Raw genomic sequence first — 22943 nt, 5'->3', positions numbered from 1 at the left:
AAAAATATTTTTGGGGGCTAAAAAAATTGAAATCACCTGATTGTATATTGGTGTGAAATGTATTCAACTAATTTGATCACACTTTTAGTTTTAACCATCTTTACACATTATTTTACAGTCGATGTAATTTGTTCATTTAAAACGGTGTGAATTTTAAAAATAACAAGTTTTTAATATGTATGCAAAATTTAAAAAGATCTTTGAAAGCAACCATTCGAAGTTTTTTGCTCTAAAAAATTATTTTACACGTTCAAGATTCATGATTTTTATGTTCATTTATATGTTCTTAAACATGCATGTCATGCATGCTTACTTTTTTAAGCAAAAGTCCTCGTAAAATGAATAGTTCCAAAATGGGACTGCCTTTAATACACTTTTTTTTTTTTTTTGGAAAAAATGGTTACGCTGACGAGGCTCGCATGTTTAAGATCGTTTAAATGGAAATGATTTTTTGGACATCTAAACGAGTTAAAAAAATGGGATAAGTGACATTAGAACTTTTAAAAATTATATACGTACCTAGAAACTATTAACACAAAAAATCACATCTATTATGATACATTGTGAAAAATTAAGTGAAAATTGTTATAAGTAAATGACAAGATCTTGTTACGCATTTGAAAATAATATTTGTTTACAAACTCAAAATATCTAAAAAGACATTTCTGTAAACGGATAAAAAAAGTAAACGAAATGTTAAAAATGAAGAAGAAGACAGCGTATGATTTGTATATACATATATATAACAATGAGAGGAAAGGGAAAGAGGTTCAAATTCTAATTGGAGACGATGTGTCACTGATTGCGGGAGATTTGTCTACAGTCGGCTAGTGATTAACTGTCAACCAAAGCACCAAGCGTGGGAAAGGGAGGAAGAGAGAGGATCTAAATATAGGAAGAGGTAAATGTACCAGCTGGGGCTCATTCATCTCAGCGTCTCATCACCATCCTCACCGCTGCTGCTGCTGCTCTCATTCTCTCTCTCTCCCTCTCATCTTCTTAGTTGTCTGTTTTGGCGTTTACAATCTTTTAGCTCTGAGAAAGCGAGAGGGTGAGAGCGAGAGCGCCACCACTGGTCCACTGGGCTCAGTTTCAACAGGTCATCACCTTCCCCCATTGCTCTCTCTCTCTCTCTCCCCACATTTCACTCTCACTCCCACTCTGTCTTACTCCTGGTAGGACCTAATTCTCAGGTATCAGATCTACCCACCAGAAGACCACCATGGCCCTCTGATAGCCGGATACGGGTGTCGTGGCCTGGGGGGCACAAGAAGAAGAGAGCAAGAATGGCGTCTTCCGCTCCTCCTCCTCCTCCCCCTCCTCCTCCTTCTGCTGCTCCTCCTCCTTCTAAGAGGGGTCGTCCCGGTCCATGGCCTCCTTCTGCCGACGACGCGACGACCAGCAGCACCACTACTGGCGGAACAATGAGCTCTTCCTGGGCGAAGAGAGCTGGGTTCAAGACTCGCTTCTCGGGCGAGACCACCTTCAGCACCGGCGACTCCGGCCATATCATTGGCACACGATCGCTGGAGAACGAGGTCCAGCCCGATCTGGAATCCGGTCCTCAGCGTCCGGTCCCCACATCTACCGCGAATGGTACTCTGGAGAGGGAGAAAATGCAGCCCTCCACCGCCGGATCCGTCCCCAAGAAGAGGCGGGATTCGGACGCCTCGCTACCCAAGAGCGCCCCTCTCAACGGCCAGCAGCAGCAGGTCCGCTCGGATCCCGCTTCCAGACCTACTCGGGAGGACGAGGTCGATACCGTTCCTCATTCGCACGACGACGATGGGTTTCTTCCCCGGCACTCCCACATGAAGTACGAGCTCAGGGACACTCCTGGACTCGGTAAATCTCGAGCTTTGCTTCTGTTTTCTTCTTCTGCTTGAATCTGGGACTCAGAATCGCCTTCGGGTTTTCCTTTCTTCCTTTTCCAGTACCACTTGTGCTGTATGGAGTACAACATTACGTTTCTATGGTGGGTTCACTGATCCTGATTCCCCTCGTGATCGTCCCGGCAATGGGAGGCAACAGTGTGAGTGTTTCCTGTGCTATTGTTGGTCAGGCTATGCGTTGAAGGCTTCCATTTTGCTCCGCCGTTTGGCCCTATTCGTGGTTTAACGATGTTGGTCTATGGTGGGAACAGGATGATACTGCAGCAGTGGTGTCAACCGTGCTGTTCCTTTCTGGAGTGACGACACTTCTGCACACGCATTTTGGGTCGAGGTTGCCGTTGATTCAAGGCCCATCCTTCGTATACCTCGCTCCAGCTCTGGCGATAATCAACTCAGCAGATATCCAGGGAAGAAATGGAAATGTAAGTGCTGTTGTTCCTTCTTGTTACCATTTTTTAGCTTTGTGCTCGTTTTCAATTCGGGGTAGTCTTTCTACTGACAACCATCAACAACTAGAAAATTTTCCATGTTTAATAACGTTCAGATCAGATAATCCTGTGGCGCTTATTTTTTTTTCTTTTCTCTGTGAAAATTGTTTACTGATCCAAGGTTCCAGAATTAAGAAAAAGGTTCGTTCACCTATTGCATGAATGAAGTTAATTTTAACTATATCGGATATTTGAGGACTTGTAAGCAGAAAATGCCAGTTGAGGGGTTTGATTGACTTTGGTTCTGCAAGTTAACTGCATATTTGGTCATATTGTCTAATTTTTACATAGAAGTCTAGGCCAGCAATACTGCTTGTGCTTCGAATGTGAATGTGTTGGCTGCTGACAGAGCGCCCTTGTTGTGACTGTATGTGTTTGATATTCCTTTATCCAGTTTTACTGTTTCATGCTTTGAAATCCTAAGGGGCCGTTTGATGGCTGGAAATATGGAAACGGAAAAAAAATTCCAGAAATAAATTTCTGGAATTGAGGAATAAGAAATAAAATTCCATATTTCCAAAACCAGCTTGTGTTTGTTAAGTTGGAAATATTTTTTTGGAAAGAAATTTCTTCGTTTGATGGATGGAAATGGTGGAAATGGTGAGGAAGAAGGAAGGAGAGAGGAGGAAGAAGGGAGCGAGAGAGGAAGAAGGAGGAAGAAGGGAAGGGAAGTGAAGGAGGAGAACTATAGAACCGTTACAGGTATCCAAGTCTTTCCTCTCCTGGATATTTGAGTTGATAAAGGGTTACCAGGTAGAGCAATAAAAGCATCAGATTGCCGTGCCATTTCTGCCTTGCATTCGTGCATGTCAGTAACTTTGTTTACATCAACAACAGGATTGCCACATATTCACAATTGTTGACAATTCCCACCAAATGGACTTTGTTGTCAAATCTCTCTCTGTAAACAAGCTCAAGACACCTCCACATTTTTTTTTCTGGAAACGAGTAAGGCAAAAGATTAAAACGAATATGGAAATAAAAAACATGCTCTTCAACATAAATAAAGCCGCAAGTTTTGTCTAATACCTCCAGTGGCATCAGCGCTGTGGGGATCACTCTGTAGTTAATAACAGAGAAGAGGGAACATAAGAGAAGGGGAAGAAGAGAAGAAAGAGCAAGAAGAAGAAGAAGAAGAAGAAGAAGAAGTAGAAGAAGAGAACAACATAATTTGTAGGCAACATTTGCAACAGAGGAAGAAAGCAGAGAACATCATTTGTAGTGCAAAATTTGTGAAATCCAGGCATTCTCAAAGCCCATCAATCCTGCACTTCCTCCACCATAAACCGATCACATCCAAATCAACAAACAAAATTCAGGCATTTTCAAAGAAATTAGATAAAAAAAACTATGTTGATCATAGAACACGAATAGCTGACCACCGAATCCAGAAAATCCAAAAATCCCCAATTTTCACGACAAACAGCCTGTTCGCAAAGAGAAACCCTAGAAATATCTACCGGATCGACATAGTTTTAATCTCTTTCTAAAGAAGGAAGTGCAGGATTGGGGATTTCCTTCTTTAGAAAGAAATCAATCCTGCACTTCGTCGGGGGAATAAACGATCGACTGTCGACCGATCCACGCCAATTCACGCAAAGAAGAGAACTATAGGAGAAAGAGACAGAGGCAAAACATGAACGAAATACCTTGCTTGGATGCCCTAGCCTCCGAAAAAGGGAGGTGATTTTCTCTACTTGCTCTTCATCATCTTCTTCGCCTCCACATTCGTCATTGCTTTCCACCCAACGAAGTGGCTGTCAGATTAGCCCCTTTATTCTTCTTATTTGTTTTCCATTTTTGGACCCTCCTTGTTCCTGGTCTACCATCCATCACTTCAGCATAGATGTCCTCCGGCGAGAAGCATGTCCTGGCCATGACCGACCCACAGAGGGCGAGAGGCTTTCGTGCGCAGGAGGGAGCGATGAGTGTGCCCTAACGGGCAAAAAAAAATTTCCAGAAATATGTTTCCACCTCTCGCGGTGGAAACATTTTTCCAAAAAAAAATTTCCGATTTCGGTTTTAACGGTAACAAAAAAAATTCTGCGTTTGATAAACCGGAAATATTTTGAAATTTTGAAATTTTTTTCCTACGCTGCAGTAGATTTCTCGCCCATCAAACGGGCCCTAAAGAATTCCTAGTCACATTGGTTAACTGGAGATTCACTTATATTGAAAGTGGTAACGTCAGACTGTTGGGGTTTATAGAGAAAAAAGAAGTACCTTTAGCTGATTGTATTTGTTTGCTTGTCTAGATCGAGGTGAATGTGGGCTTGATTCTAAAGGAGAAAACTTATTTATAATCGTAATCTTGAGGAAGTGGTGGATGGCAATGGATCACAAATTTATTTTGGTAGACATCAACATTAGCTAAGACTCATTGTTTTTTTATTAAAGAAAAAGAATGGTCAGAAAATTTTGATGTTACAACTTTTTAGGGGTTCCTTTTTTATTTTTATCTGATTTGATGAATGACATTTAGTACATTCATTATCAAATTATTCTCATCATTTTAACTCAAATAACATAACTAAGTCTGGGGCTCTGGATCTACCAACGAGATAAACTCAAGCAAATGTTTTGCGTCTATCATTGTATCCTTATCTCACTTTGTTGAATAGCAGTTCTGTCTTTGCTTGCCATAGCCCTAGCCTTTCTATGTGTTTTTCATTTTCTCATATAGGTTTACAACAATTCTGTCTTTGCTGCTTTGGAGAACAACAGCTGTTTGTGTGTAATAGTTCCGGATGCAGCCTGTTGCATTTTGTTTCTTCTACTCAAACCACTCAAATTTGTATGACAAAAATGAACCCCTTATTTTGGCTTCAGCATTTGTGTGCTGTGCCAATATTTGGTACATTATTGCTGGTGAGGGATACAATGACTTTTGAAAGAGTTAGCTCATCTTCAGAATTGGAATCTTAAGTGAATAAGCCATGAAACTATAAATTCTGCTTCCTTGCTGTCATTCTTACTGGAGAATAATGAATTGATGATAAATCCAGCTGGCTGGCCATTCTATCATGTCCAATCTGTTGCTTCTTTCCTTTTGGGGAATTATCTTTTTCAGAGTGGAAAAAATAGCTGCCAGCTGATCATTGGACAAGTATTTGGAGGATTTCAAAATGATTTGGTTTGTTTAAGATATCATTCATGAAAACTTGTGAATATGTCCATTTTATCACCGTTTTCTATGCTTTTCTATAGAATTATAAACTAAGCTGTCTTTTGTTGCTTGAAATGTCCATGTGGTCTGTTTTAAAGTCCTTTTAATCCTTGATTACTAATCTATGATTGTTTTCCTTCAATAACAAAAGGTTCTGCATACTTTACCCTATATCAAATCAATCAAGGGTTGGGAGTGGGGAAATGGTTGTGAATTTATTGGATTGCTAGTTTTTGGAAGTTTCTTATACCTTAAGCTTTTTTCTCTAGTAAGTATGTTTTTCAATTGCATTCATTGCATCATTTGAAACGTTGCAACCACTCTAGCAGTGTATGCATTGCCATTCTACTTTTCTTTTTCAACTTTTTACTTGAGGAAACTGCATCAAGACAGTAAGACTGATCACTTCGGCAGCAGCTTAAAGAATAAAGCCACAAATCAAATACCACCCCCATGGTCCATGTGTCCTTTGGCATGCACGGGGAGTGGTTCCCATGAGCTTTAAATTGTAACTACTTTCGTGACAACGAAAGCCTCACATGCTACACCAAATCTCTTTGGGGCCATTGTGATCTACTTAGTTTGCAAGGGCCTCATTATCATTTTTTTTCTTATTGTTTTCTTTATGAATGCAATGTTAACAAGTCGACATTTTATATTTTGTTTCATATTTCCATATAAAACACTTAAAGTATTATTATCCTATTGGACCGCCAATCTCTCTCCAATAAGGAGGGATTCTCTCCAATAAGGAGGGAAGGGGATTACCTGCCCTCTAATATCTCCATTAAGATAGTGGCAGTCCAGGTGTCCAGTGGGTTGCCTTATGCTGTAATGGGAGGCATGAACAACATTACACCTGCTGGTGGATGATTCAGGTTCTTTGTTTGTTGGATTAGTGATTTTCATATGCTGCTGCATTTTGTAGTATATACTCACCATTGCATGGATTAATGCATGGAGGATAAACTGTAGCTACTAATTGTTGCAGAGCTTCAAGCATGCAATGAAGGAGTTACAGGGAGCTATACTAATATCTTCTGCATTTCAAATGATAGTGGGATACAGTGGTCTAATGTCAGTCTTTTTGAGGTTAGTTTTCTGACGTGCTGTTGCATTCTAAAAGAAATTATTTCACTGTTTATACTTCATTGGAGATTGATGCTGATGCTTAATGTTGTTCTTTTAGTTTTTGGGTGTGCAAATTTTCATATGCAATTTTACAGACACGTGCAATATATGAGAACGGGCAGTGAGTAACACTAAGGAGATCTAGCCAGCAGACAAATAAAAAGCCTAGTCAATGTGGCAGATTAAAAAAATGGTTCCACAAAATTTAGCAAAATAAATGATGAAACTTTACATGTTGCACCAAAAATGCCAAAACAAATTATCAATGACATCCAATGTTCCAAGAAGTAATCATTTCAGCTGTTTTTGCTTTCAGAACATCAGTAACTAGAACATAAAGACTCATCAGGTTTGAGGCACTATCTAGCACAGTGAACATGGCAAAAGATAGTGAAATTGCAATTCCTTTCACAATTTATATGCCCATGTATGTGTGTGTTTTTGTTGGATATCTTTCTTGGGAACCCAAGTGAAGAAAGAATTAAAGAAATATGGTTAAGAACTATGTCACATAGGTACGGGTACGGGTGCCGGTACGAGCAATTTTTAAAAAACTTGGGTGCGGGGGTACGGCCGTACACTCACATGCACATATACATATATATGTCAAAAAATTTCAAAGAGAATAACATATTCACACACACACACACACACACACACATATATATATATATATATAAATTACAAACAGAAATGTTACAACTTATATGAAAAGCACCTAGCAAGAAATCAACACATTTCAGAAAACAAGACACGAGTTGTATCCAAAAACTAAGAGCAAATTTACTGCTCAACTGAGGCCGAAGAAAATCACACGTGTATAGAAGCAGAAGCACAAACAAAAGAACAAGAAACAAGAGACGAACAAAAAAGAGGGCAGGAAAAAAGGGAACAGAAAAAAGAGACGAACAAAAAAAACAAGCAAATACCGTCGCCGTTCCCCACCTATTGTCGTCGGAGAACGTCCGCCTGCCGTTGCGGGTCGCTGGTGAGTGAAGATGAAGAAGAAACGGCAGACGAACAAAAAAGAAGAAAAAACAAGCAAATACTGTCGTCGGAGATCGTCCGCCGTCGCTGCCTGCAGTTGCCGGTCGCCGTGCATGGTCGCCGGCCACCGTTCGTGGTCGCTGGTCGCCGTGCGTGAGTGAAGACGAAGAAGAAAACAGACGAACAAAATTTTGGGCTTAAGGGTTTCGACTTTTGAAGAATTTCATGTTAAAATGGTTTAAAACTTAAAAAGGTAAAAAACTCGTTAAGAATAAAATCAGACAGATTTGGACTCGGTCAACTTTGACCAAGTCCGAAAAAGGTCGAAATTGACCTTCGGTGCGTTGACCGCACCCGGTACGGTCAACGCCGCACCCCTGCCGTACCCAGGGCCGTACCCGTACCGGTACCGGTGTCGTACCGGTACCGCGCGGGTACTCCTCCTAAGGAGGAGTACCCATGTGACATAGGTTAAGAACATGACTTTTAAAATTAAACTTGCTACCAAAGAACAGCCAACAGTACTTCAAAATGTAAACAACAATATGTGAATATTCATTTAAAGTAGAATTTTTGAATATAATGTTAATAAAAGGAATTTTTTTTAATATAATGTTAATAAAAGGAAAAGTAATTTGAATTTGGAACATAATGTTGGTGATAATATATTCTAAGAAAAAAACAGGTGAATATGGAATAAACAGTCAATCCGTTTAAAAAATGGATAAGTTGATAAAGTGAATGTGACAATGTTGGCCATACTAGATACTGGTTTATTTGTGTCCATGAAAAATCCCCATTGTGTTTGAGAATGGTGTTATGTTGATGCAGTAGACTCATTGCTAAGGAAGTGTTTGTAAACATAGTCAGATACAAGATACAAAGCATGTCAATTATCACACAAATGGGGAGCTTTTTATCAATAAGGGGGTATTTGATAGCATGAAAGAAACTTCACAGGTCTTTTTCTAATGCATAGAGTAGGGAGAAGATTTTGACAAAAAGCTGGACTCGCCAGGGCAGATTTCTTTTTCTGCAGTTTTTTCTTTCGTAATGTAGCATGGGTAAATTGTTTTTTCGAAAAAAGTTAATCTGTGCTTAATTTGAGGATCTACAATTGGGTCCATGCAGTCATTATACTGTGAAAATTTTCAGACCTGTCAACCACCCCAATCATCGGCATGATCTGTAGGATATTTAGATAACATTGACTGATTTGATAGGTCACTCTAGTTGGGTTTGAAATGTATATCAGCTCGTGCATGTCATCAGTACAGGCCCCTCTGTTTCTTTGACTGCTTAGGGATGTCCTGGGGTAGATGAGGTTCCAAACTTTGTCTACGTAACATGGAAACACAAGTAAACTTGTTAAATGCTTAATTAATTATCAAAGGTTGTAACTGCAAAATGTAACAACCAAAACATTTAGTCCCGTAGTAAAGATTGTGAGGAATCTTCAAGAGTTTATAAAAGGGGTTATTACATAAATGGTTGTCCTGGTTCTTGGCCTTTTTGAGGCTGGAGCCGAAACTGCTAGAGGGCGGCTTGGGATCCGCTGAACCAGATGCCCGAGCCTAAAAGTAAGTCAGGTTGTTTCAGTGGTATCAGAGCTGGTTCAACACTCGGACCTAGGGTCCCACACGCGCGGACGAGTGTGCCTTAAGGGGGGGGGGGGGGTGGATTGTAACGCCCAAAAAATTTAGTCCCCTATAGAAGATTGTGAGTGATCGTCAAGAGCTTATAAAAGGGGTTATTGAATAGATGGTCGTCCTGGTTCCTAGTCATTTTTGGGTTGAAGCTGAAATTGCTAGGGGGCGGGTTGAGATCTGCTGAACCAGGGGCTCGAGCCCAGAAGTGGGTCAGGTTGTTATAGTGGTATCAGAGTCGGTTCAACGCTCGGACCTAGGGTCCCACACGTGTGGACGCATATGCTTTAAAGGGGAGTGAATTGTAACACCCAAAAAATTTAGTCTCGTATTGAAGATTGTAAAGAATCTTCAAGGCTTTATAAAGGGGGTTATTACATAAATGGTTGTCCTGGTTCCTGACCTTTTTGAGGTTAGAGTCGAAACTGCTAGAGGGCGGGTTGGGATCCATCGAACCAGGGGCCCAAGCTTAAGAGTGAGTCGGGTTGTTACACAAAATGTACTTACTAGGGCTATGCATGTTTGGAGGGTACGTCAAACATGATTTTTCTATAAATAAGCTCCTATTGTCCCTCTGCCATTCTATGTGCATGTTTTATGTATTTATGCATGTGTATATCAGTCATAGATCATGATTATAAATTTCACGATAAAGCACCAAAAACTAGTAAAAGCAAAAACAAGAAAAGAAAAATTCATTATAATATTTTGAGCATATTACCAAAATGAGAACATAACAATATTTCAATGATACTTTTTCCAAACAGTTGCTTTTAATATATTTTAATCTTCTTTCGGTTCCTTTTAAAGTATGCAGATGGGTCAGATCTGGAACAGTTAAATACATAAAATACCGGAACAAACTAGGCCTTGTGCAATGGAAAATGACAAAACCTCAAAGACCAACCCAGTTTCAGCCCTACTGTCTGCATATCTTTCATCCAACTGCCACTTTTCTTGCTTGTTCACATCTTTCCTTAGTAGCCCATAGCAGTTAAGGATGATATTACTGTAGGCCTTTGGAGGATTCCAGCACATGTGGGCTCCATAGAAAAGGCTATGGGTGCGTAGACTTTGCTCATGGACACCAAGTTGTTTCCATGTGAATGAAGAATTGGTAACTGTGTAGATCTACATCAAGGAATATCTTATCTTAGCATGTATATCCTATGTCAAGACAACGTGATGACTGATGCATGGCCATATTGTTACATTGGGTGGATAAAAGTCATTAGTGCACCCTTCCTTTTGTGCAGTCTTTATGCGTTTACTTTTTTTCTCTTAAAAATTATCACACCGTTCATTGTATTTCAATTTCAACTCAGTTTTGTTATAACATTCTCATCATCCAAAGTTTCCATTTGGATGATACCCATGTTTTTTTTCTTTTAAATGAAAAGTTTTATTGCATGTAGCTTCATATATACAAATGTAGTGCACATGTACAGACACAGACAAAATGTTCTGACGATCCGTGGCCTTGTTTCTTTCTCATAGTTGCAGAAATTGCAATATCAGTCATATTGAACAGATCCAGGTTGTGTCCCACTCTGTATCTATGTGAATGAGATCTAGAGCATTCAAGGATTTTGACACAAATGCAAAGTTGTCACATAACCATAAATTACTTGGGATTTAGTTTTATCCAACATAAGTGCATAAAGCACCAGCAAAAATGTCACAAAATTCTAATTGTGATTGTTGAAACCTCCTACGAAAATTGAGGTGCTAGAAGCCTGTTTACCACATGCTAAAAGCCTAAAACTCAGTAGTTCTTCAGTCTTCAGTTCTCATTTCTCAACCTATACCAGAAAAGCAAAGGGTCCTGCTTCTCAAAATGCTAGATTGAATGGGAGTATCAAGTGTAGCAATTTGTCTTCCAAGGGCTACAAGAAATCAGAGAAATAATCATTTGCACATCTGGGCCAAGCAACTGCATAGTCAGTCAACAAGTAGTGTCAAAATTTGGAGACTTAGCATGTACAAGTGGGCTGCATTGCTAATGACAGAAAAGACAAACACTGAGTGGTTGGAAGGGAATGTTGAAGTGTGTCAAGCTGAATTTCGATCAATTCCCACCCTGCCATTCTGTTACCTGAGCCTTCCTATGGTATTGTCTTTGACTCTTATAAGGCCTGGTAGTCGCCTAGTTGGGTTTCACCCTTGTCTTCACACAATATGACATGTTATTGTTATAATAGATTCTGGTAGATATTTTTGTAATTCATCCACTTCTCTTCATTTTTTTCAGTTCTGACTAAAATTAGCAGTTATTTATTATGTGTCATATTCCATTCAGGTTAATCAATCCAGTTGTTGTAACCCCAACGGTGGCAGCTGTTGGTCTCTCCTTTTTCAGTTATGGATTCACTCAAGTTGGTAGCTGCCTGGAAATTGGTCTGCCTCAGATATTACTGCTCATCGTATTTGCTCTTGTGAGATAAGCACTTTAATACTATTTGTTCTTGTCATATTTGGAGTTCAAATTGTGTTTGTATCTTTTGTTTCTGCAATACACACTGCAGATCCTGGACAGTAACTTGTGCATTCATTTGATGCAGTATCTTCGAAAGATTTCCATATTTGGGCATCGAATATTTCAAATATATGCAGTAAGTACTGTTTAACTGTAGTTGTGTCTACTGAAGTCCATTGGAATAAACAAATAGGAGAAGCTTTTTCCATTATTCCTTTGCACAATGAAGAATCATGTGGCTAATTTCAGCTATGGTATGCAGGTCTCCTTGGGTCTCGCAATTGCATGGGCCTATGCTTTTCTTCTTACAGAAGCTGGAGTTTACAGTTATAAAGGTTGTGATGTAAACACACCTATATCAAACATAGCATCAGCTGCCTGCAGAAAGCATGTACCAAGGATGAAGAATTGCCGTGTTGATACTTCACATGCACTCAAAACTTCTCCATGGTTTAGATTTCCATATCCTTTGCAGTGGGGTACTCCCGTCTTTCATTGGAAAATGGCCCTTGTCATGTGTGCGGTATCCATAATTGCATCAGTTGATTCAGTAAGTTTTCTGCCCCTTGATAATAGATAGCACTGCTGTTAGGCCACCTATGTGTTTACCCTTATATATGTAATTGAGATGATTTATTGCTCATGATTGCTAGCAGGATAATGGTTTTATCTTCAACAACAATCCACTTTGTTGCAATTGGTGTCTGTCTTGGGCAGAAGTTTGTCATTAAAATGCTAACTTGTGACCCTTTCCCTGCTGATTGGACAATGTTTTTCAATTGTTATATGCTTTAAGGTAAACAGATTTTTGATCAGAACAAATGTTCTCTTCTAGGTATTGGAAATTGTGCATGTTTTCAGAAGAGTTGCACCATGAAGCATTCACACTTATGTAATTGACTTTTTGTGGCAATGCTTTCCCTTGAAATTAGTGTTTATTGGCATGAATGCAGTTGACTTGGATTAATGTCCAATCTTCTGTCTCCACATTTGGTTTGGTCAGAATATATATTGCCTATGAAATTCTTATTTTCTGATGTTGGTAATTTTCATTTAAATGTGTTGTACAAATCAAATGATCTTCACACTCTGTATGTGGTTAGCAATCTCTATTCTAATTTATTGTTTCTCTAACACCAAATGTATTTGATCTTTGAGTGTAGGTTGGATCATATCATGCATCCTCTTTGTTGGTGGCATCAAAACCTCCAAATCCTGGTGTTGTAAGCCGGGGTATTGGTCTAGAAGGCTTTTCAAGTGTCCTAGCTGGCCTTTGGGGCACTGGAACTGGGTCAACAACCCTAACTGAGAATGTACACACTATTGCTGTCACTAGGGTGGGCAGTCGACGATCAGTTGAATTAGGAGCTTGCATTTTGATCGTCATATCTCTCATTGGTACACTAATTTAGATACCGTTCTTTACAAAACTATATTTGAGGACCAATAAATCAACCAAATGCTTGTACACTGATGGAAACTTTATCTGTTGCCTGCAGGTAAAGTTGGAGGATTCATTGCTTCAATTCCTCTTGTGATGGTTGCTGCTCTCCTGTGCTTTATGTGGTCCATGCTGACAGCACTAGGGCTATCAAATTTACGTTATAGTGAGGCAGGAAGCTCTAGAAATGTGATTATAGTTGGGCTTTCCTTGTTCCTCTCTTTGTCAATACCAGCCTACTTCCAGCAATATGGAACCATACCAAATGCTAATCGTTCTGTACCAAGTTATTTTCAGCCTTACATTGTTGCATCTCATGGGCCCATCCAAACAAAGAATGATGGTGTATGTTTCCGATGGTTCTCTTTGTTTGTTTATTTTTCTTGTTTTCATCTTACTTTGTTGGTAATGGAAAGAGGTTTCTGAATTTCCTATTCGTTTTTAGCATCTATTGGTATATGGAACTATTAACCAAGTATCATGCACACAATTCCTTTTCTTGTTTAAGAACGTGGACAACCTTATTGTCTGTACAGCATGCTTACACAATAATGCACTAATGCAGCTCCAAGTGACTTCACTCTTAGGCATGCATAGTATGAAGCAATCTACTCACATAGAAACTGAGCTGCTAGGTGAAATGGTCACAGTTCATAATTTTAAAAAATATATATCGTATCTGCATGTATGTATGAATATTTTGAATATCCATGGTTTGCAATTTTAGCGACAATCAAGTGCCTAACTGTTGCTCTGTGTGCCTTACCAGGTGAACTATGTGTTAAACACATTGTTTTCATTTCACATGATCATTGCATTTTTGATAGCTGTGATCCTAGACAATACTGTTCCTGGTAGCCGCCAAGAACGTGGTGTTTATGTGTGGTCCCGAGCAAAAACAGCAAGAAGAGAGATAGATATGGCCAAAGACTATGAGTTGCCCTTCAGATGCGGTCGAATTTTCAGATGGGTTAAATGGGTGGGCCTATGAGGTAAACTAAGCTGTTAATTATATTTTGTGTCATGACTAAAAGGCCGTTTGATCTAGCTAGCAATCAAAGGTGATAAGACTTGCGATGGGGTGATTTAGCTGGAGTTCTCTGTTGAATTGTTGGTTCTAACTTTTGGTTTGTTTAATTTTCCGGAGTTCTCTGTTGGATTGTTGGTTTTGACTTTGGTGTGTTTAATTTTCTGTAAGGTTGTTCTTTGTTAAACACCAGATCTCTTATATCCTGCTGATATTATTGATTCTCTGATGTTCCTAGTAGGTGGGTGACTCAGTTTGATTTGATTTTCTTTTCTTTGTCTTGCAGAGTCGAGAGGAGTTGGAGTTTTCTCCAGTCGCTCGATGGAGGCAGATGATTGAACAGATAAAGAAAGGAATTGGTGGGTGTATTATACATGTACGAGTATGAGGTCTCCACGATGAAACAAAAGAGCCAGATGGAAAAGAAACACTGTAATTTTAAGAGTTTTTTTGGCTTTCTTTCTTGAAATTACACAGGCATTATGTGAAGGCTAAGAATTCATGAGCGGTTTTTTGTTTAGAGTTTTGTAAATGTATGTGAGTTTCCTGTATGAAAATATGTTGTTGGGAGGTTTCTTTTTGTGAGCATGTATTAAAATTTCGGTGTCCTTGTCCTTTTTCTGAAGTTGGAAGTAACTCAAGTTTGAGCTACCGTTATGGCGTCATTCTCTAGACCAGATTAGGAACTTAACCTTGCTGCACGTACTGTGAAGCTTGCCAGAATGAGTGGGTTCAGGTAGCAATCCAAGTCCTCTGTCGTAGGCGAAGGGACAGAGTAACTATCTCAGATCAACTGGTGTTGCATAAGATGCAATAGTGACCACAGATGGATGCTATTGATAACTTAATGAACGTCGCTTATGATACACTAGCAAATATGACCAATGTTAATGGCGTTTCAATTTGAGCATACTGGTAAATTGCTTCACACTTCAAAAAGAAACCTCATGGACGTCCGAAGAACGCTCGATTAAAGGAATGAGTTGCAAGGTGGATCATGAGCCCGTCATATCGAAAGATGGTGGAAGGGTGGGTTCTCTAGTGAACTCTGAATTTAGTACTGGCTGGAAACCCAGGACTGAAGATGAACATGATAGATGTTCATCAAATGATATAAGTTGGTCTTACTGGTGGAACGATTTTAAAAGTGTGTAAAGATGGGGAAAAAGAGGTCTTTCGATTTCTCAGGATAAAATGCAAAAAAAAGGAAGCATGATCCTTGTTGAGCAGAAGTTTTACGGAAATATGGAACATGATGTTATAATTTGAGTCCAATCTCCTGAGAATAAGAAACAGTAGGCAAAGTCTTAAGCTTCTCTTTTTGGCCTTGTGGAAGAAAAATTACATGCATTAAGACGCGAAGGATTCTGATGAAACGTCCACGAGGGGGTTGGTGCAAAACAGTAGGTAAGTGCGGGATTTGAGGAGCCGACCTCGCTGAGACCCTACACAATCGTACTACTAATCCCTTAATTGTATATTATTTCATGCCATGCAAGAACATAAGAATACAAAGAAAATGCGAGATCCACTATTCCATGTTCAAACTTCAAACTCCCCTAGATTTGTGGTGAAATTGGAGACAGACTGCAAGGAGAACTCAATAGAACAGCATTTTGAGTTTTTGATTTCATGAGAATCCGTTTCAAGCTGGAGAGGCTAAAAAAGGGGAACGATCAAGTGGAACAGGACCTGCTACCTTGCTGTATGAATGTGATTGACCAGGGCTGGGAGAAGGCAGGAGTTCTTTCCGCTAACGAAGACTGGAAAGAACAGTCTTAGTCTCGAAGGTAGGAGAAGATGAGCGTTTGCAGGCTGAAAGTCGGTCATGGAGAGATCTAAGTTGATCACTGATCGGCCTATTTCTGTGGAGGTTGGTAATTGAGATGAATCTTCTTCTGTTCTTTGCTGTACAAATGTCTTTTTCTCCCAACTCCAAGCAGGTTTTCATTGGAAGCCATAAGTGAGAGGTGAATGAATGTATTTCTGAAAGTCAGGGGAAATGGGTGACAGGATTCTTTGTTTAGTTTTAATTTTCAAATGAATTATGATTAGTTTTGAGATGATAGATACCAACAATGATCATGTGCTTTTTGAAGTATGTAACTGTTTTCATTGGAGTTCGACCAGTTTGCAGTCCTGCCGGCGAACAGGTTGGAAGAGATTCATGTCTGAGACTGAGAGAGAGGCTGTCAATAAGTCGAAAAAGAAGCTGAGAAACGCAGTTCCAAGATGAAACAGAGGACTATCAGGCTGCCCAAAACCTGCTTGGCACCATATATATATATAAAATATAGATTTCCCTTTTGAAGCTTTATATAGCAAAACTTTCATTTTCAAGCCTACTTTTTTGTTTGTAATTGTAAAAAAGAGACATTATTTTGTGATTTTCTTAATATGAGCCTTGCTTATCATGAAAAAGTTAAATTCGGTTAACATAATTAAGAAACATTTAGGCATTATTCTATACCACTCATTGTAGTTTGAACATTTTGCCCAAAACGAAAGTAAGATTTGGAATCCCACAAAAAAAAAGAAAGAAAAAAAAAGATCTTTTATAAAAAGACAAAACTACCCTTCTGGTCACCTAAACCAGCCTAAATAAGCGGATGGATGGATTTAAAAGAAATGACTTTTTGTCCTTTTATAAAAGATCTGTTTTTTTTTTTTTTTCATTCTTTCTTTTTGTGGGGTTCCAAATCTTACTTTTGTTTCATAAAGGGGAAAGGGGATCTTCCAGTTCATCACAAAGGGTATTTTTGTCATTTTCATCTTCTAACATAGGTCTAATGTTAGAAGCTTTACATATAACCCACTTAGCCTCTCATTCTATTTTTACTTATAACCCACATAGCTTTTTTCATTTCATTTCATTTATTTTGATTGGTGAAAAACCTGTGGAAGCCAAAAATTTAGGTTTCAAAGTTCTTCCATTTCTTTTAAACAAAATGAGGTTTTTGCAAAAGAAAAAAGTTGCATGTAAAATAAGTAAACTCAAACCCCACGTAACTCACGTTTTTGTGGTGCGAAACAAACGATGCACTTTTTTTAATTTCCGGACCAGCCAACACTGCTATGACTTTTGTAAGTTTGATTCTTTGGATCATAATCAAGGAAAACGTGTTTCTTTTTTTGGAAAAAAAAATGTGATAAATTAAATGTCAATTTAAAACTAAAAAAACATGTTTAAAAAAAAAGTAAAAAAAAAACTTTTTTAGCACATTTTTTTCATTTTTTAATGCCAAATAGTTTTGTTTTCTATTTTTTTGTTGTTGCAAATTTACTTATCTTTTGGTGTTTGTGTTATTAGGTTCTCACTTCTTTTATTTCTCTTATTTTTATTTTTTTTATTTTAAAAAAAATTACCGTATTTTCTCGTTTTGTTTCAAACTCGTCTTATTGTACCAGAGAAAAACCTCACCGTTTAAAACTTCGAAACGTTATTTGCGACTATACTTTTGACAAGTCATGAAAGTAACCCAACCTGAAGCTTGGAGTTTATATATTTCATGGGAGATGAGTTTCTATTTTTATAAATTTATTCAACTGATTAAAAATCACGGGTATGTCTATTTGAATTCATTTTTCTTTCCTTTCCTCATTACTTTGGGCATTTTCCTAGCTGATGCCACTCACAAAAACTTTCCAAATAATCTCTTAAGTTGAAAGATTTTGTGCTTTGACATATAATAGAGGATATGCAAGAAATTCTTTTTGGTTTTTCAGAGTGGCAGATGCTCCCAATTTACTGGTTAGCCAATAAATTTGTTTTTTAGTCGTCATCCTGCCTTTGAACAGTTGATCTTGCACATTCTTCTATTTCTTTCTCTTGTATTCTAACAGTAGTTGAAAAATATCACGGAATGATTTTAAATATCAATAAAACTAACTCATTCCAATACAATACCGTATATTACATTTATTGAGGACAGTCAAGAATGCTAATAGAAATTGCCAAACATATGGTGTATCTCTCTAAAGATACTTTAGTTTTTCGGTCATAATAACATAACTTAAGATTATAATGACTTAAGATAATGGTACTTAATGGTGTAAAGCTTAATTATTTTTCACAATACGTAAGGTAATTTCTTCTGTATCACCTCTACCTTGAAGGGGAAATTTTTCCATCCTTTTAGGTAAGATCAAATGGAGCTTTGCAGCTGCCTTAGTGGTTGCAGTAAAATCATGAAGGATAATCATTACGAATGAAAAAAAAAAAAATATTTACCACGTTAAATTCTTTCTTTGCATCAAACAAGGTTAAATTTACTACGTTAAATTTTTCATGTACATCAACTTTCTGTGCATCAAACATTACTTCAGATTGAAAAAAAAAAAATTATAACGTTAAATTTTACCCAACAATCAAACGGGCCCAGAGAGAAATTTTAACCTTTAAATATTTTCAAAAAATTTTATCAACATAAATTTACCACGCCTTTGCATCAAACAGACCCTTACATAAAATATATAAAATATTTAGTTGATCAGTTTCCAATTGTCACCGTCAACAAGGAAAAGAAAGAGTCACATGAAAGTGACACAAATAATTGAAAAAATATTATTAAAAGTTCAAAATGAGGCCAGACATCTTTTGGTCATACAAGACTCCCCGTCGCAGGCGGCTACTTACTTTTACCCTCCACCTTTTTTTTTTTTTTGGGTTTTAAAATATATGGGAAAATTTGTCACATTCTCGAGGGCGCGACAAGAAGGAGAAAGTGGAAAGGTGAAAAGTCCCGAGACATTTAAACTCGAACAATTTTAGCCGCTTGTCAGAGAGGCCTGCGAAACGTGCTGGATCTTAGACAATAAAATAATTATTTTTCGAAGAAACGAGATCTGATCCATGTGCACCCCCAATGAAGTTGTGTCTCTGGGTTTGTAATGCACACAACAAATACAGGGGTAGAAAATATTTTTGATTTTTTATAAATAAATAATTTAAACTTTTTTAAACAAAATCTTTTTCTTTTTTTTATTTTGATAAGAGTATTTTGGTCATTACACGATGACAAAGTTCACCTAACTACGACATACGTTTTCTTTTCTCTTTTCGTTTTTGAATGTGAATTCTAACATAAAGTATAAAAAATTAACACATATATCATGAAATAGACAAAACAAAAGAATTATGGGTAGGTCTTCATTAAAAAAAAAAAAAAAACCCCAACAACGACAGGCTTGTTTTGACAAGCTAAGAGTCAATCTTGCATTGTAAGACATGTTCGTGGGCGGCCACATCTGGCAACTACCTTCCCTTCTTTTTTTCTTTGTCACAAATACATGTTGGAGGCGGCCAATCTTGACGCAACATATGTTATAGTATGTAATATAATATGTACATTATTTAAATTTCACTTTTTAAGTATGTTACATTTTGGAAAATAGATATTAAATTGCTAAATTATAGGATAAAAGAAAAACAAAAAATTATATGTATAAGATCTAATGGGATGATGTCCTAGTTTTGTGGCTTTTAAAATCCAATCTATATTAGATTTTTATTTATGTTTTTCGTATATATTTATACATTTGACTTTCATTTATATAGTTGAATTTGTGAAAAAAAACTTTAAAAGTTTATGAAACATTCGAGAGGGAGACGGGGACAGCGTGAAAGCATATGGTCAAAAGGCAATGCCCAAGGCAAAAGGGTAAAAAGTGGAGATGCGGGGTATCGATCCCCGTACCTCTCGCATGCTAAGCGAGCGCTCTACCATCTGAGCTACATCCCCCCGTCGTTCCTGACAGTGAGAGAACGAAAAGGCTCTTCATGGCGCGTCGGACGTCATTTCCGTTTTCATCCCAGATTTTTAACTTTGTTCTCAAAAACATGCCTTCTACTTTTGAAAAGTCTGAAGCAGGCCTTGTTATTGGTGCAGGCTTTTCGTTTATCATCATGTGCTGAAATGGTTCAACCGTCAACTTCTTTTATGCACGCCCATCAAACACCAGAAAAGATTTTCTTCTAAAACCAGAATTCCAAAATCAAACATTTTGGAATATCCCACAATCATAATTTTGAAATCGTAATTCCAGAATTACCGTTTCCCAACAAACGGGTCCCTACCTACTAATTTTGTTTATGACGATGGTGTAGTTTTTAAATTTTTGTTTCCCTACTTCTTTAATTAGCAATAACAATGGTATGCTTGATATATTAGGTTATCTTTCATTAAGCCGTGTTTGTTTTACTGTAGATCTGAGATCTGGAGATCTATACTTTTGAACAATGCAACGTGAATTTAAAATCCAAGCCAACATGTTTTTTTTTATGCACCCTCAAATCTTAACCTTACATTACATCTTTCTTCAATATTAAAAAAGGTTTTAAAAGCTGAAATTCTTTTTCAATTAATTTCTCGTGGGCTGATACGTGGACCAGGTGCCGGCTTATTTTTGAAAAGACTTGAACGGCCGGATCTTGGCCGGTACCGGCGACTCGTAGACACCGATAGTTAACGGCAGCGCCACCTACCACTGACACTGCCATTAAAAAAACCTTTTTTTTTTTTTTTGTGGGAGAAAAAGTCTTAATAGGCAAGTAGCATATCCCAATTACCCACTTCCACCGCCCGTGTTTGACTCCTTTGAGTACGTACAATATCGTAATTTTACTTACAGTTTGAGAGATATAAATGCTTCTCTAAACCTAACCATTTCCCTTCAGCTTGGTCCTTCAAGCAAGGGAGGAGTACCAAGCTTCTAACCTAACTCCCACTCTCTCTCTCTCTCTCCCTCCATTGCCACCACCATCGTCATCTTTCTGATTCCTTCTCTCTGAAAAAAGGTAAAAGAAAAAAGAAAGGGAAATGCAGTCGGTTTCGTTTAGCAGCACCATTTCTCCGGTGTTCTGGCAGGCGGCCACCAGGCAGCAGCAGAATCCGGGCGCAGACGTGTTGTTCGCTCAGACGAGGGGTTCTACTCCTATCCACTGCATCTACAGGCCGCTGGATCAGGGCGGCAGCACCGGCGGCGGAGCACTCTTTTCCGGCGGTGGTGGGATGGTGGGACCGAGCCGACCCGATTGGCAGAGCTCCTGCGCCATTCTGGCCAGCAAGGTGGTGTCGCAGCAGCAGGAGGGGGAGAAGACTGCGGCTCTCGACCTCGCTACCATCAACGGGCACGAGTCCCTCGACATCGTACCCGTCGGCCCGAAGCTGCCGAAGCCGCTCACCATGGCCGATCTCTCCCCTTCGCCGCTGCACGGTTCCGAGCTGCGCGTAGCTTACCAGGGAGTGCCGGGGGCTTACAGCGAGGCGGCGGCTGGGAAGGCGTATCCCAACTGCGACGCCATCCCCTGCGACCAGTTCGAGATCGCCTTCCAGGCCGTCGAACTCTGGCTCGCCGACCGCGCCGTCCTCCCCGTCGAGAACTCCCTCGGCGGTAGCATCCACCGCAACTACGACCTCCTCCTCCGCCATCGCCTCCACATCGTCGGCGAGGTGCAGCTCCCCGTCCACCACTGCCTCCTTGCCCTCCCCGGCGTCCGCAAGGAGTACCTCACCCGCGTCATCAGCCACCCGCAGGCTCTCTCCCAGTGCGAGCACACCCTCACGAAGCTCGGCCTCAACATCCACCGCGAGGCCTTCGACGACACCGCGGGCGCCGCCGAGTTCGTCGCCGCCGGCGGCCTCCGCGACACCGCCGCCATCGCCTCCTCCCGCGCCGCGGAGTTGTACGGCCTCAATGTGCTGGCGGACGGCATCCAGGACGACTCCAGCAACGTGACTCGGTTCGTGATGCTGGCGCGCGAGCCCATCATCCCCAGGAACGACCGGCCGTTCAAGACGAGCATCGTCTTCGCCCACGACAAGGGCACCTCCGTCCTCTTCAAGGTGCTCGCCGCCTTCGCCTTCCGCAACATCAACCTCACCAAGATCGAGTCCCGCCCCCACCGCATCCGCCCCATCCGCCTCGTCGACGAGGATGCCGCCGGCGCCGGCACCGCCAAGCACTTTGAGTACATGTTCTACGTCGACTTTGAGGCGTCCATGGCGGACGTCCGTGCGCAGAACGCCCTCGCCGAGGTCCAGGAGTTCACCAGCTTCCTCAGAGTTCTCGGCAGCTACCCCATGGACATGTCCCCTTGGTGCCCCTCCCGCAATGACGATGCTTCACCACCATCATGATCACCCCCCATGTCGCCTCTGCACATAATCGACAAATCCATCGGCTCTAGATCGAACACTAGATCTAGCAAAAGATCGATCGCTACAAAAAATAGCCATCGATCATCGTCATGAACAGATACATACGTATATGTGAAGCCGTATATATTTCATGTGCATACAGATTCGTTTCGTTGAGTCGTTCATGTCAGTCAAAATTTGTTGTGCTTCTTATCATGCATACCACGAGAGTCCTGTTTTTCCTGTTCTTCTCAGTTATGCCAATAATACCTTCTGGCTCTCTCTTGCAAGTTTTTCTCTTGATATTTCTTATACACGTTACGGTACAATAAACAATATAAACTGTATATGAAAGCTTCGATCTCTCCTTTTCGTTCTTGCTAGTTGTTTTGATTAAATCTGATCAATGGGAGTTGATGCATATGGCCAATTTGATAAAGCACCAAAAAGTAATTCTCAAAGCGCCAAAATTTGTCATTTTTCCCCCTAATCTCTTCCTCAAAGTGTGAGTTCTCCCTTTCAAATTGAAACCAATCTTCACGAAAATGAAA

The 22943-nt window shown here is 39.7% G+C and overlaps 2 protein-coding genes and 1 non-coding gene across 4 annotated transcripts; 2 read left to right on the top strand and 1 right to left on the bottom strand.

Moving 5' to 3' along the window:
* Positions 1–887: 887 nt before the first annotated feature.
* LOC116264507 (nucleobase-ascorbate transporter 12) lies at positions 888–14875 on the top strand. Of its 2 annotated transcripts, none has more exons than XM_031644776.2 (12): positions 888–1099; positions 1194–1845; positions 1935–2032; positions 2144–2314; positions 6538–6638; positions 11610–11745; positions 11872–11922; positions 12049–12336; positions 12950–13184; positions 13286–13572; positions 13997–14219; positions 14541–14875. In XM_031644776.2, exons 2-11 carry the CDS (start codon positions 1287–1289, stop codon positions 14216–14218), a joined length of 2148 nt encoding a protein of 715 aa, XP_031500636.1. In that variant the 5' UTR covers positions 888–1099; positions 1194–1286; the 3' UTR covers position 14219; positions 14541–14875. The 2 variants fall into 2 exon arrangements, with proteins under 2 accessions (XP_031500636.1, XP_031500637.1); XM_031644777.2 differs by having other exon boundaries at positions 1180–1845.
* Positions 14876–19922: 5047 nt separating this feature from the next.
* Positions 19923–19995, bottom strand: TRNAA-AGC (transfer RNA alanine (anticodon AGC)). Its single transcript has one exon. It is a non-coding gene; the product is annotated as a tRNA-Ala (tRNA).
* A 929-nt stretch (positions 19996–20924) lies between these two features.
* Positions 20925–22682, top strand: LOC116263527 (arogenate dehydratase 1). Its single transcript, XM_031643266.2, has one exon. The coding sequence runs from the start codon at positions 21073–21075 to the stop codon at positions 22390–22392; it is 1320 nt and encodes a 439-aa protein (XP_031499126.1). The 5' UTR covers positions 20925–21072; the 3' UTR covers positions 22393–22682.
* The last annotated feature ends 261 nt before the right edge of the window (positions 22683–22943 follow it).

Source organism: Nymphaea colorata, chromosome 11, assembly GCF_008831285.2.
Source record: "Nymphaea colorata isolate Beijing-Zhang1983 chromosome 11, ASM883128v2, whole genome shotgun sequence".
NCBI classification, from domain to species: domain Eukaryota; kingdom Viridiplantae; phylum Streptophyta; class Magnoliopsida; order Nymphaeales; family Nymphaeaceae; genus Nymphaea; species Nymphaea colorata.
This window is presented reverse-complemented; position numbering and strand designations above follow the sequence as displayed.